This window comes from Ambystoma mexicanum, chromosome 12, assembly GCF_040938575.1.
Source record: "Ambystoma mexicanum isolate Mex_15411 chromosome 12, UKY_AmexF1_1, whole genome shotgun sequence".
Classification (NCBI taxonomy): Eukaryota; Metazoa; Chordata; class Amphibia; order Caudata; family Ambystomatidae; genus Ambystoma; species Ambystoma mexicanum.
The window spans coordinates 440,050,924-440,064,266 of NC_090936.1; the positions used below are offsets into that span (position 1 = coordinate 440,050,924).

General features: G+C 46.1%; 1 protein-coding gene across 5 annotated transcripts in view; it reads left to right on the forward strand.

The window, feature by feature from the left end:
* ADIPOR2 (adiponectin receptor 2) overlaps positions 1-13,343 on the forward strand; it is a 421,991-nt gene that overhangs the window by 228,193 nt on the left and 180,455 nt on the right. For all 5 annotated transcript variants that reach the window (XM_069628629.1, XM_069628627.1, XM_069628630.1 and 2 more), the window contains one exon: positions 7,275-7,394. In XM_069628629.1, coding sequence (XP_069484730.1) covers positions 7,275-7,394 — 120 coding nt within the window. The remainder of the gene's footprint in view (positions 1-7,274; positions 7,395-13,343) is intronic.

Sequence of the window (13,343 nt, forward strand, 5' to 3'; positions counted from 1 at the left end):
TTCATTAATGTAAAGAGCGTCTCCTTTCCCTGAAGCCCTGTTGGAGGTAATGGAAGAGGGTGAGACTTTCAGAATAAAATGGGGGTTGTTAGGTTTCCGCTTTATCGAAGATCTTCCATTGAATGGCATGTTGCAGAAAGGGCAAATGTTAGCTGGGTCGAGATTGAAGTGGAAGAGCCTGTAACCATCACCTTACATGCAGCCCGAAGTCAGAGAATTGAGTTGTACATCACTCTTGGGCCCTTCATCACCATCTGTGATGTATCGCAGATGTGAAAAACGTTATTCTCTCAGACAGCCATTCAAACCGTACCTGACTGACAATATGGAAGAGATACAGTTGTCACTGATCAAACAAGTTGACTGACTATAACCTTGAAAAAGCTGATGACATCACTACTGACATGACATCGAAGCATTAGACATGAAGCATATACGCATCCATGCATGAAGCTACAAAGACATTCTAGTTTATTGCTGCTAGACACCAAAACAAAATGCTTATGACTCACGCAGATGAAGGACTGACACACACACACACACACATACATATATATCCTTTGCTAAGCGGAAACAGCAAGATGCCAAGAATATATACAATTAACTTGCACATGCTTAATTGCGACTAACATGGACGGTCATGCAAATAAACATGGAAGCCTTGGGTGCATTGAAGTGAATGGGGAAAGCAAGACTGACTTCGAATACATGGAGCGGTTGACAGGCTGATCCAGCTAAAGGCAAACAGACAGAGCTTCCAGCGCAGACACGGTGCACATCCTAGCCAAGGACAAGCAGAGACGGAAGATTTAGAGTTTACCAAAGCGATTAGACACCTGCAAGGAATATAGCTTACAATTCTCATAATTACAAGCAGGAGAGCTCCATTTCGTGGTCCACACACACGTGACCTGGAAGAATACGACAGTGTCTATTCATTCGAGGCAGATGGAGGAAAGCTGTTCCCATCAAACGAGAGGTGAAAATATACAATTACTACACAGGTTCATAGCTTGATGTACGCTCTCGGAGCCTAGGCGATCAGAGATGGCATCCTATTGGGAACAAATAGCATCTTTGTGATCCTTCCCATTGCCCTGAACAGTTTCACTCAGCCTGGTAGCTGTCAAAGATCCCAAGGCTGAGAAGACCCATTCTGTCCAATCCTTAGCTGCCTTTCACGTTAAGCACACTATGGTGCAGTGGCCAATGATTTCCCTGTTAACCTGCAACTTTGTAATTGTAACATTTAGAGGTGGTCCTAGGAGGAGCCACTAGGTGTGGTGATCCAATAGCCAGACTCGTCCCTATGGATTACAGGTATAGTTTTCCTAAACTGACCAATTCCCTGCCCTGGTAGGTTCTGTGGGATGTAACTTGTTTTATGACATCATTAGCCCTTAAAGTGGTGTAACCCACGTTTGGAGGACGAGAATTTCTGGATCGAGATGCTGTTCTAGCGTGATCCCCATCATGTTGATTAATAATAAAGACAGTAAACGTTGCTCTATGGTTGAGTCTTCCGTTCTTGCAGTGGTATTTTGTTGGGGCCCAAGCACACTCTTGCTGGTAATTGGGGTGGCTGCTAAGAGTGCGCCTGATGCTCCTTTACAAGATGCCTGGTGTTGAGGTTTTTGATGAAAGGGTGATGGAGTGCTTCAATGTTTGGTCATTGCCTGAACAGCAAGAGGCGTGACAAAGGTCAGCACTGTGGTCTGCAAGATCTGCTGTCTGTTGAAAGGCTGGGCAAGCATGGCAGTTGAGGTCTGAAGGCCTTTATTGCGATCGTCAGCATTTTGCCTATGGATATCGGAAGGAAGGAAGGAAGGAAGGAAGGAAGGAAGGAAGGAAGGAAGGAAGGAAGGAAGGAAGGAAGGAAGGAAGGAAGGAAGGAAGGAAGGAAGGAAGGAAGGAAGGAAGGAAGGAAGGAAGGAAGGAAGGAAGGAAGGAAGGAAGGAAGGAAGGAAGGAAGGAAGGAAGGAAGGAAGGAAGGAAGGAAGGAAGGATCAACTTTCGCCGTAGAATGGGAGAGGGGATGCAGCGCAGCCTACCAGTTAACGTGCGTATCTTGCCCTTTTACGCATGTAAATATGGCAAATACGGACCATTTAATTTTGTACTGCGTACCGTGTACGCTTTGATTTATTCATTAAAAAAACATACTTTCCACCACTAGATGGCAATGTAGCATTTCTTTTGTCAGCAGGATAGCCTTCTTATGCATGATGGTGAATTTCCAACTGAAAGACCAAATCTGTGACAGCTAAGCGAGCAACACAATAAAGCATGCACCCTTTTAAAATGTGTTCATACCCATAACGTACGTGTTGGATAAGTTTTACTCTCTTGCAGCAGAGAAAATTAATTTTTACTCTCTTGAAATTGCATTTACGCTCTAATTTGAAAAATCATGCGTAAAATACTCCCACCTCAAAATCTTATCTGGAGCACTTGATGCAGGCAAATTACTGGTTTAGATTATTGAAATTTAGTATGTGGCACATTTTGTTTTTGGGAGGAGGAGTTGCATTGTTGGTGTGGTGGGGTCATTGTGGATTTGGTGGACAGACAAGTAAGTACTTTGTAGCTCTTGAAGAGATAATGTACCCATAGATCGCTCATTTATCCATCACTTTCACTTAAATTCGGATTTGTTCATCGAAAGATCTCTCCTTGACCCGGTCTTGCTCTTAGCCTGCCCTGCGCAGCACGTATACCCCCATATTATGCCTAGATTCACCAATTAATGCGCAACACTATTTTCCTTGTCTAGGCATATTTTGATGAGTGTGCGGCGTTCACCCACTTCCATGCCAAACTAAACCAGTTTTATGTGAGTTTTGTTGAGTAGCGGACTTCACATCTCGTCGGCTCCCATTATCTTTCTGAAGTTCTGCCAGTCCAGAATCTTGACATGAGACCCAACTGTTTATAGCCAAACCTGCTGCATTATTTAAATAGAAAATTAAAAGTGAGGGGGGGTGTCTAGAACTAGTCTTAACGTGAATGCCCGACAGCTCTGCCCCATCAGCTTCTATTGATGCATCGTCATGGTCTGTTTTTCCACGTTTAGGCTCGGACAATATAATTCAGGCTACGTTAAAACTCAAATCCACTTCCCCTTTGAACCCCATTCCTCTTTTGGTTTTGAAACAAATGATACCTGACATTGCACCCCTTGTTTGTGTGGCTGTAAATCACTCTTGTTTTTCCAGTTCTATCCCTGTTACTCTTAAGCACGCCCTGGTGATCCCACTTCTTAAAAAAAAGCCTTGCTTGATCCTTTACTTCCATCTAGCTATCCAGTTTCTCTGCTCTCCTACTTGATGAAGCTACTGGAATCTATAGTCACACATATGCTTAGCTCTTTCTTAGAAAGCTCTTCTTTTTTCAACTTTTTCCAGTCAGACATCAGGCCGGCCGAGGCACCAAATAAGCTCTGGTATCAGTCATGGATGACCTTGTGAGGCTTGCAGATCTGTGTGGAAGAGGCGTGCTGATTTTATTAGATCTGTCGCCCGCCTTTGACACCATAGATCACGTCATCTTGCTTTGAAGCTTGTTCGCCGTCGGGATCTCCAGCACAGTGCTGGACTGGTTAGGGTCTTTTCTGGCCGATCGTTCACAAACTTTCTACACCCCTTCAATTCACCCCCCCCCCCATTTGGTCACTTGTGGTTTCCCCTCAGGCACCTGCACTTTCACCTATTCTTTTCAATGTATATGTTCAGCCCCTTGCTCACCTCATTCAATCCTTTGACCTTTGTCATATATATGTAGATGACCTGCAGATCACATTTCCCCTCAAACTGGATAATCCTTCTGGGGCACCAATCTCAACAACTGCTGAAGTCTGTCGGGGATTGAATGTGCCAGAACTGGCTCAAATTTAATGGTGATAAAACAGAGGTTCTAGTTATCCGCTCTCCACCTGCTGTCTCCCTCTGGACGCCTGACTTCTGGCCTCCTTCCCTAGGCCCATTTCCGTAGCCAGTGTAAGTGGCAAAGAATCTGGATGTCAAAATAGCTGCTTCCCTCTCTATGGAGGCCCAAGTTCGTTTGGTCTGTTAGCAAGGCCACTTTAAACTCTGCATAAAGTGCTCCCGTTACTTCCAACTCCTTTACGTGGACAGGTGGTGGCTACTTTAATTTTGAGCACACTGGACTATTGCAATGCACTTTATTTGTCTCAGCTGGCTTACTTATTGGATCGATTGTATGTGCTACAAAACACTGCGGCCTGCACCGTCTTTGGGCTTTCCTGCCATGACCATGTTTCTTCAGTGTTGCGTAGTCTTCATTGGCTTCCGGTGGCACGCCCTGTAGAGTTTAAGGTATTATGTCTAGTCCATCGAGCCTTTAATGATCAGGGAGCTGATTAATTGCAGCAAGTGTTTTGTTTCTATGTGCCTGCTCGGCCGCTCTGTTCTTCCTCTGACTTTTGGATTTTAGTTCCAAGAGTCCGTAGAGCTAGGATAGGCAGCCAAGCGTTTTCCATAGCAGCTGCACAACTATGGAATAAGCTTCCTTTCTCTCCGAAAAACTTCTGACCACTTGGCTTTTTGGCGCCATCTTAAAACTTTCTGATTTCATAAAAAGTTTCACTTTCTCTACTTCACCTTTTATCACTGGATCTCCTCAGTGCCATGTTGCCTACGGGTGTAAGCTGCACTATATAAAATAGTTTAACATAACATAACAGACGTGGCCTGGGGCACTGCCCCCAAGGATGGAGTGAATGCTGGGCAGAGGCACAGTGGGCCAGCATGAAATGCGGGCGGCGACTTGTAGATTCAGCTTACCCTCCTGGCCTCTGGATTGGCCAGCTGTTTCCCACAGGTGCTAATATATAATTCAGTCATAATTGTAGAGCAAAGCGAGCTGTGGAGGCTAACTACAGTGCATGGTAATGCAGTAGATCTGTAGCTTTGCAGACTGGATGGAACTATTGATGAATCATTTTCGTAAACCTCTTTCACTTTGCGTAAACATCAGCTTTGTATATTCATTATGTAAGAGGGAAGAAAGTAACAGACTAAGCATAGTGGACGGTGAAGCAGGCAGATAACTGGGCAGAATAGGTGGAATAGTGTCGTTTGTGGCATCTCGCTTTCAGGGTAGCGGGTATAAAGCAACAGGGTGATAAGATAGAATCCACTCATGGGTTGACCCCCAGTTGCACAGATGAATGCAAACAGCAGGTCACAAAACTAGGTTTGCCATTAAAAGCATTTGGCTGTGTGATCATGTAAGTTTTGAAGTGTTCACTGCAAAATATGATGCATCTTACCCAACAAAATGAAATGACACTACGGGGCTCAAGTTCAATAGAGCCATAACATGAATGCAAGGCATTAAAGCCTGAGTAAGGCTTTAAAGCCTTGCATTCACACCATGGCTCATTTTCAGTCATGTGCATTGCCGAGAGGAGGTGCGGAACACAACTTGCTTTTCCACCGCTCTCTTCCTCTCTGCTAAACAAATGCTCCAGCATCTGCACCAGCATGGATTTTCATGCCAACGCAAACGCTGGTGATTCCTAGGGAGTCCACCTGCTTTACGCACCATGTGTTATCCACTTTTTTAAGGGTACTTGATTTATCGACTTAGATTTAAGGCTAGTTTGGTCCTGCTGTCTAATTCGAACTTGCAAAGCACAGGCTATGCTTATATTTGGGAACAGTGCTTTACACGTGTAGCTGCCCACCCTTGGTTTAATGGGATCAGTGATGTACCAGGGCTTGTTTTCCATGAACGTATCCTTGCTGCAGCGTTCCAGGCTTTTATACATTGGAGAAGAGTATGCAGGAGGCCCATAAGAGGTATGCACTGCACTCTGTTACAAGAATGGAGAGCAGAATATAGCAAACGCCCCCGCATCTGGGGTCTGGGATTGGGGGGTACATGGCCGGTAATTTTGTATTTGTATTTTATTTGAGTTTTATAAAGCTCTTTAAGCCAAAGCCAGGCCCGAATAAAGCGAGTGCTGTGGGCCATTATCAGCCATGTTCCCCCCTAGCCCCTCCCCTGGGGTTCATGCGGGGTGTGAATAGTTTTTCTTCTGGAGATGGGCTCTGCCCGTATTGCGCAAGCCCATTCGCCCAAGAAAAAAGAATGGCCGCTCCATAGGAAAGGGTACTTAGTCCTTTTTCCAATTCTATGGTGGCCGTTGGCGGGTGGAGCACTCAGAGCGGAGCACAAAGCTCCAGTTAAGCAGGTAAGTGTGGAAGGAGAGGGGTAAGGAAAGGGTTAGGTTTGTTTTTAGGGGTGAGGGATAGGGTGGGCAGGCGGGGAGGCAACGGGGAGAGGCTTTAGAATGCCCCGACTCTGAAGTATCATCATTATGGACTTGTTGTATACTTCAAGTATCGGAGGTGGAGGTTAGGCCTGTGCTCGCCACATTTGCTAGAGGTATTGGAAGAGCGCCTCGGTTGATTAGAAAAGGTTTAAATGTCAGTTTCCTGCAACCATATTAATGAATTCCATCAGACTGCCATGACCCACTATATCAAATGCCTCCAAAAGGTCAAGGCTAGGTTTGGAGGTGCAATCAGAAATGATAGGAGGTGGGCCCTCACCCAAGGACAGCTGCAGGGCTGTGGATGAACTGCAAGCTATATTTCATAGGTTTGTAGGCAAGGCCACCTTTCACAGGTCCTTGGCTTGCTGGTGCACTGCTTTCTTGAGCTGACCTGCAGCTGATTCCGTTATAATTTAGCAGGCTTTGTTTTTAATCAGTCAGAAACATGTTAGCACTTTGTGTCTCGTTTTGCATTTTAGTTAATTTATTTTCTGTACTTGGATCTTCCTGGGGGCACACAAAAACGTATAAAAACTATTGAGGCAGGTTTTGCTCCTTATGCAAACACAATGTTTGCTTTGAAATAGAATACTTGTCCAAGCTGGTGAGTGCATACCCACAACGTCTTGCACCCGCTATCTGACTCCCCATGGGTCAATATTGTATGGTAGAGAGTGCATGCATAAGCGTTGCTGCATTAGACACCGTCCGCTTCCCATTGCGGGAAGGGTAACATCCGGGAGAAAGGATCGAGTCAATTCTTTGCAACAACCTTGAATTCTAACTCTTCGACCTATCAATGGATTGCTGCAGCGGTCAGGAAACTTGTAGCATTCTCAGAGTGTCTGGTCCATGGGCGGGCTGAAGAAAGGACCATTTTCGGCTGCCCATGTCTGTGTCTGCAATGTGCCCTTCACCCCACCTTTTGGGGCCTTCCCATTGTATCCCTGACTGTCATTCATTCTACTTGCAGATCTCAGAGGAATGCGACTGTCCTGATGAGCCAGTACATGAAGATGAGGGGTTCATGGGCATGGCCCCACTGTTGCAGGCCCACCATGCCATGGAACGAGTAGAGGAGTTTATGTGCAAGGTAAGACTCGTCTTAAGGGAATGTCATTTAATTTGATTTGCCTTCTAAAATGTGTTGTTTTGACTTGACTGTTTACATGGCCCATGTTCCTCGCTGGAAAAACACTTTGCCTTTTTGCCTCCAGTGCATAGAAGAGCAAGCTGCCACTCTTGACCGTACAGCTGCATGAGCCGCATAACCGCACTGGGTCAAGTAAAAAAACCTAGGGGATGGTATAGGAAGGTAGACCAATGCAGGTGAAGGAATGTAATTAAATCTTGTGTAATCATGGAATCCACGAAGTACAAATTACAATGAATGCGAGCCTGTGTGTCATGATTACAACAAGTCAAATGTCAACATCTTTTAAAAGTTATAAAAATATGAGTAAACCATCGTTTCTTGGCAAGGGCACTCAAGCAACAAAGGAATAGTGCAGAGTAGCTATAGATTCAGCGGATTCCAATGCAAGCTCTGCCTTTACTTTTGACCGTTTCACCAACCCAGTGTGCAGCACGTCCTGCTAGGTCTCAGAAAACACGGGCTATGCCGATGAAAGGCTGCTTCCATAGACTCCTCATAGCATGTCACTAGCAGTGCACACAAAAGAAGCTGCGTCACCAGAGGCCTCAAGGCCAAGCACACGGCCACCACTTTGCAACAGCCGCGTTTCCAACAGGGTCTTAGAACAGCACATGCCCACTTATGCCTTTTTAAAGCACCCCGTCGTTGGAAGACATTCTCGGAGTCCATCACACCAGGCCACCAGAGGGCATGCAGACCTGCATCAGAAGTGTCCCCACAAACCAACATACGTCACCAAAAGCCTTATATGCATTTACAGGGGCCTCGCGTAGCAAAGGTACACGTCTCAGACACACAGTCCCTGAGTTGATCCTCTCACAGTTATCACCAGTGTCTGCCTAAACATTAAGATCCACAGTTTAGCGATCTAAACGTATTTGAGGATGAAGCTGAGGCCTGGAAGGTTTGCAGGGTTAAGATGTCCAGAGTCAAGAGTGTAGGTTGAACAGTTGATGGAAAGAGGAGCAGCTGTCCAGGCTCCAAAACCATATGAAATGTGCCTGTTTGATGAACCCATAATGGAAACTGTACATCTTTCCTAGTTTGTGCCTGCTATGCAGATGCTTTGCATAAGTGGCTGAAACCAACATTGACAGTTCACAATGAGGGATCCACCAGCTGCTTTGTTAATGTGAAGAGTTGCAGAACTTAATTTGGTTCAGTTTCCTGTATTAAAATGTATTAGAATTAGAGCCTGGAAGTTTGAATGCATATAATAGTTTAAAAAGTGTAATCCTGCTAACTGGAATAAATGTGAATGGTAAGCAAATTCATCTGCTACATTGCCTGCAAGTTGTTCCAGAGAAAGTCAATCTATTGTGCTGACTAGACAGGAGTTCTACACAATCCTTTAGGCGTGGGGTACAGGAATGTAGCAAACCTTTGTTAGATGTGCCTAATGTCTTTGAACATTGGGGTAGCTATTCAGTGATAAAATAAATTGCTATAGATTTGCTGGGGAAGATTAACAGGGATAAGGATGACCTGGTGGAGATGCTGAAAGAAGATGCAGAAGAGAGAGGTTGAAGGTTATAATGGACCTTTTGATGCATAGAATCCACCACCTCGGAATGTTAATTGAAACAAGAAGGTAATGAGAGTTGCCTAGACACTTAAAAATGCTTCTCTAGTGTGAAAGTCACTTCTGAGTAGATCATGGACGGGAGACCGAGAAACTGGGGGGGTCCGGGAAGTAACACTGGATCCGCCAGTCACCCTGTACTCTTCAGGTAAAGCTTTCTTGAGCAGTAGTCTCCCAAGAAATGTTTTTCATGAGATATGAAGGAAAGTGCCTTACTACACAATCAGTGAGACTGTAGGAAAGCCCCCCACTCACTCCCCCTGACGCTCACACCAGAACAAATACAACCCACTAGGGAAAAACTCCCAATACACCTCTTGCAGGGAGAACAAGTTTTATTCCCATACAAAAGGAAAAAGGCACCAACAAAGTACTCTGCTGTAGCGGAACGCTCTGGCGAAATCAGTGCTGACAATACTTTATGAAGGCATACAGCGTGAAATGATGCAAATTACAAAATGTGCAAACCTGCGCCGCTGTTTGGTGACACCCTATACATAGGTCACCTACTCCATAGGGGATGCCAGGCCATTGGTCCCAGCCCTGTCCGTCCATCTTCCTCCACTCCTCCACGTGGGCAATGTTGCCGTCGGTGTCCAGTCAATTGGTCGACAGCAAACTGGTCGACTGCAATTTGGTCGACACCATTTGGTCGAATGCCAAATGGTCGAATTTTTTTTTTTTATATATATATATGTGTTTTGTGGGTTTTCGTGTGGGGGGAAAAAAAAGGGGGTGGGGGGGACCCCCCCAAAAAAAACCAAAAAAAGGGTAAAAAAAAAAAAAATTCGACCATTTGGCATTCGACCAAATGGTGTCGACCAGTTGTCCTGTCGACCAAATGTTTTCGACCAATTGACTGGTAACCGTTGCCGTCATCAGTCAGCGGACAGTCGAATAACAATTATTTTACTAAGAAAAAACGAATGTATTTCTATATAACAGGGCACCTGGCTTGAACAGGCAGGGGCCCCAGAGGAAAGCCGAGGTCACACTAACTCACACACTTCACTCGCTCCTAGACAGGCCGGCATTCCTCCAAGGTCTCCCAACATCATTCTGGGCTTTAATTGCATCCCTCCCTGCGCCTCGCAGAACAAATCACGTGATCTAGACTTCAAGGCAGGAATGCCGTGCTTTTTGATCTTTTTGATCGATCAGGCGTCCAGCAGGTTTATGGTCAGTGGTCCGGAGGGCATTTGGGTGCTATCATTTAGGATTGGGGCTGGTGGGGGTTGGAAGCCAGTGCCCTCCTTCTCATGGGATTGTGCTGTTCACAGGCACTCAGCCCTCCCACCATGGCCTTGGAGGGCACATTCTTCCCAGGGCGTAAAGGTTGGCAACAATTTGGCACAATGAAGGGTTTTATGGATCTATGTAGCTCTGGGCTTTCTCATCAGTGTTTGGGATACAACCTATTCCTTTGCAAATGTTTGTGGCCTAGGCCTGCAGTGCTGACGGCTGCACCACATTTAAGCTTTGTGCCACAATATGGCTGCCAATACCTAAAATAGCTGCTATTCCCACATGTATACTACACCTACAAGATGTACAATAATATGGTTGTGTAGAGGTCTGCAAGGGCACCCTTCTCCCCCCTGGTATCCTATATTACTGATGATGGCCATTGCCTTATCTGAAGTGCTTGGGGGTACGGGAAGATCGTATCTCCTTCCCAACAGGACCTAGGGCTAGTGGGAAGAAATTCAGCCTCGGGAAAGGATTTTACGTAATACAGCATATGCTGGAATACTTCCACTTGCCATGTGCTCCATCCACAAGTCTGAATGTAGAGCAGGATTCTTCCTCTTTTGCACCTCTGATCTGCAAAACCTTGAGGGTGGAACACCAATCATATGTGCACTGCGTGAATTTCTGGAGCGCGAGTGGGTGCACTTACTCAAAGCCCTAGCAGTCCAAGTGGGATCACATGGCCACCATCGTGCCCGGTCCTGGCCCCAAGATGGCGGATGGATTACTTGAGCCTTTGGCCTGCAGTGGCATGAACAATGGTAGCATTGAATCACCAAGGCATGCACATCTGGAGTAGGTGGATCTGTGTTCCGTTTAGCATACACCAATCTCACGACCCTGGGCTAAAGGTGAAACAGACCCACCAGTCGGGTCTCTTAACGGAATGATTAGTACCAGATCCTCAATAAAAAAGAGGCAGAAACCTCTAGACCGTTGTGGGAGTTGGGTTGGCTTTCCAGGTTGGTGGTGTAGCAGTACAAAGTGCTAATGCAGAGAGGAGAGAACAAGAGGATAACTAAACCAAATGGGCCACACTATGAGAGTTGAGTATTGTAGATGACAGAGGAGCAAGGAACCTGCTGGGGCCATATCACAGAAGCTGTGAAGAGCCAGAGGATACCAGTGATGGATTAGAATAGCCAGTTTAGGTGCCCTGGCACAGAATCCTGGCTGTAGCTGCAAAGCGGTCACTGGTGAAAGGAGGTTGTGAAACCTTAAGAACCGAGGCGCCTATGGCTGAAGCCCAGGTGGGCAACCTTTGGTGGTGGGGGGTAACATTACTGCAGCCTGAAAAGCACCTGGCGGGGGGGAGGGCAGAAAGCAGTGAAATGTTACCCAAGGAGATCCCTCGGACAAAAGGGCGAAACTGCACAGGTTATTAGTTTGAGATAAGCTCAACAGCGGCGCTCACCTGAGTGCTGGAGACTTTATCCCTGCTGCTGTATCTTTAGTCTGACACTACTGAACAGAAGACTGCAGCCACCTGGAAGCACACCCAAAGAACAACCAAATGTGTCCCCTCAAAAGCACCCAAACATAGGTGCCATCAAAATACCACTACCGCACAGCCACCATGGACCGCTGTCATCCTGCTCCTGCACTCTGCAGTGCGTCCTGATGCACAGAATCGGGAATGAGGTGAAGCTCCTCACTCGCACTGCTTGTTGCTTAAAACCAGACTCTGCACACAGAATGGTCCAGCCTAATCTCACTCGCCTACTTTGAGACAGACCCTCCTGGTGTTTCCCTATGCCCGTCTGCCTTCTTTGTTGGTCTCAGTGCTTCTGCCATCCCCAGTGATTTTCTGCCTTATTCATTTTCTCTGCACGGACACTCTGCTGCTTCCTGTTTCTCCCAGTTCCTGCTGCATTAGGCTTGACCGCATTCTGTTCTACAGTATTGGGTCTATTACTTCAGCACCTGCCTAGTTAGGAAGCTGTTCTTCTATTATTCTAGATTTCAAATGCTACTCTCACCAGCACCACACACTTTCCTTAGACCACTTATATCCGCAGCATTGTCTGATGTGTTTTGCAGGTAACACTTCTGACCTTGGTGTAATTGAAACCAGCTGGGTAGGTACCGGCTTCATGTGAAGTACTTCTCATGGACTAGGTGCACCAGAGCGTCGTCGTGGACTCAAATTAATGGTTGGGACTATTGACGCCGGCAACATGATCTTGGACTGGCTCACCATGGATAGTAGATAGTGGATTTGACCATCTCTGAAGAAAACGTGAGCTTGTATTCATCTTTTATTTGCTGTTGTCTGCCCTTGCGTTTGAGCTACTGACAGGTGTTGTTTTGGGAGAGAAATCAGGTGATGGAGAGTTCATTTCCATACCGCTTGAACTACCCAGGAGAAGCTCAGAGAGCCCCTTTCTTTCTTCCTTCCCCCTCTTCTCTCCATACCTGCCTCCTCCCCTAAAAGCTGTTAAAAACCTTAAACCACGTTTACATGTACAAGAAAAGTAAAGATAAATCAAAACCAGATTCTTCATAACTCCGTTACAATTTCCACCCTGTTCATTGACTGGCATTCCAGCCTCTCCAGATATGTGCTTTTGCATACACCACTAAGGGGCTCGCTCACGGGCCTGCACCCTGTGGCTTTCTTGATGGATTGCACTACAACTCCCATGATTCCTCTCCTTTGAGTATGCTTGCTAGGGCTGATGGGAATTGTAATTTAATACATCTGGTGAGCCAAAGTTTGCAGACCCCTGGGTTAGCTCTGCTTTGAGTCTAGATCATAGCTTCACTCAACATGTCTTATATGTGCCACCCTCAACAGTGGTTTCAACTAGGCTGACCTAATGGACTTATACGGGGGGCATATGGTCTCAACCAGCACCTCCACACTCGCATAAACATTCTTTAGGATCTAAGTTCTCTCTTCTGCATTCCCGGCCCCCCAGTAAATGTAGTGTCGGGGAGCCAATTTGGAACCTAATATTAAGCAAACGCATATCAGCGTTCTACAAAATATTCAGATATTTCTATGGACCCCTTTCCACCTTCATATCAAGATACTGCGATTGCCCTGGGTG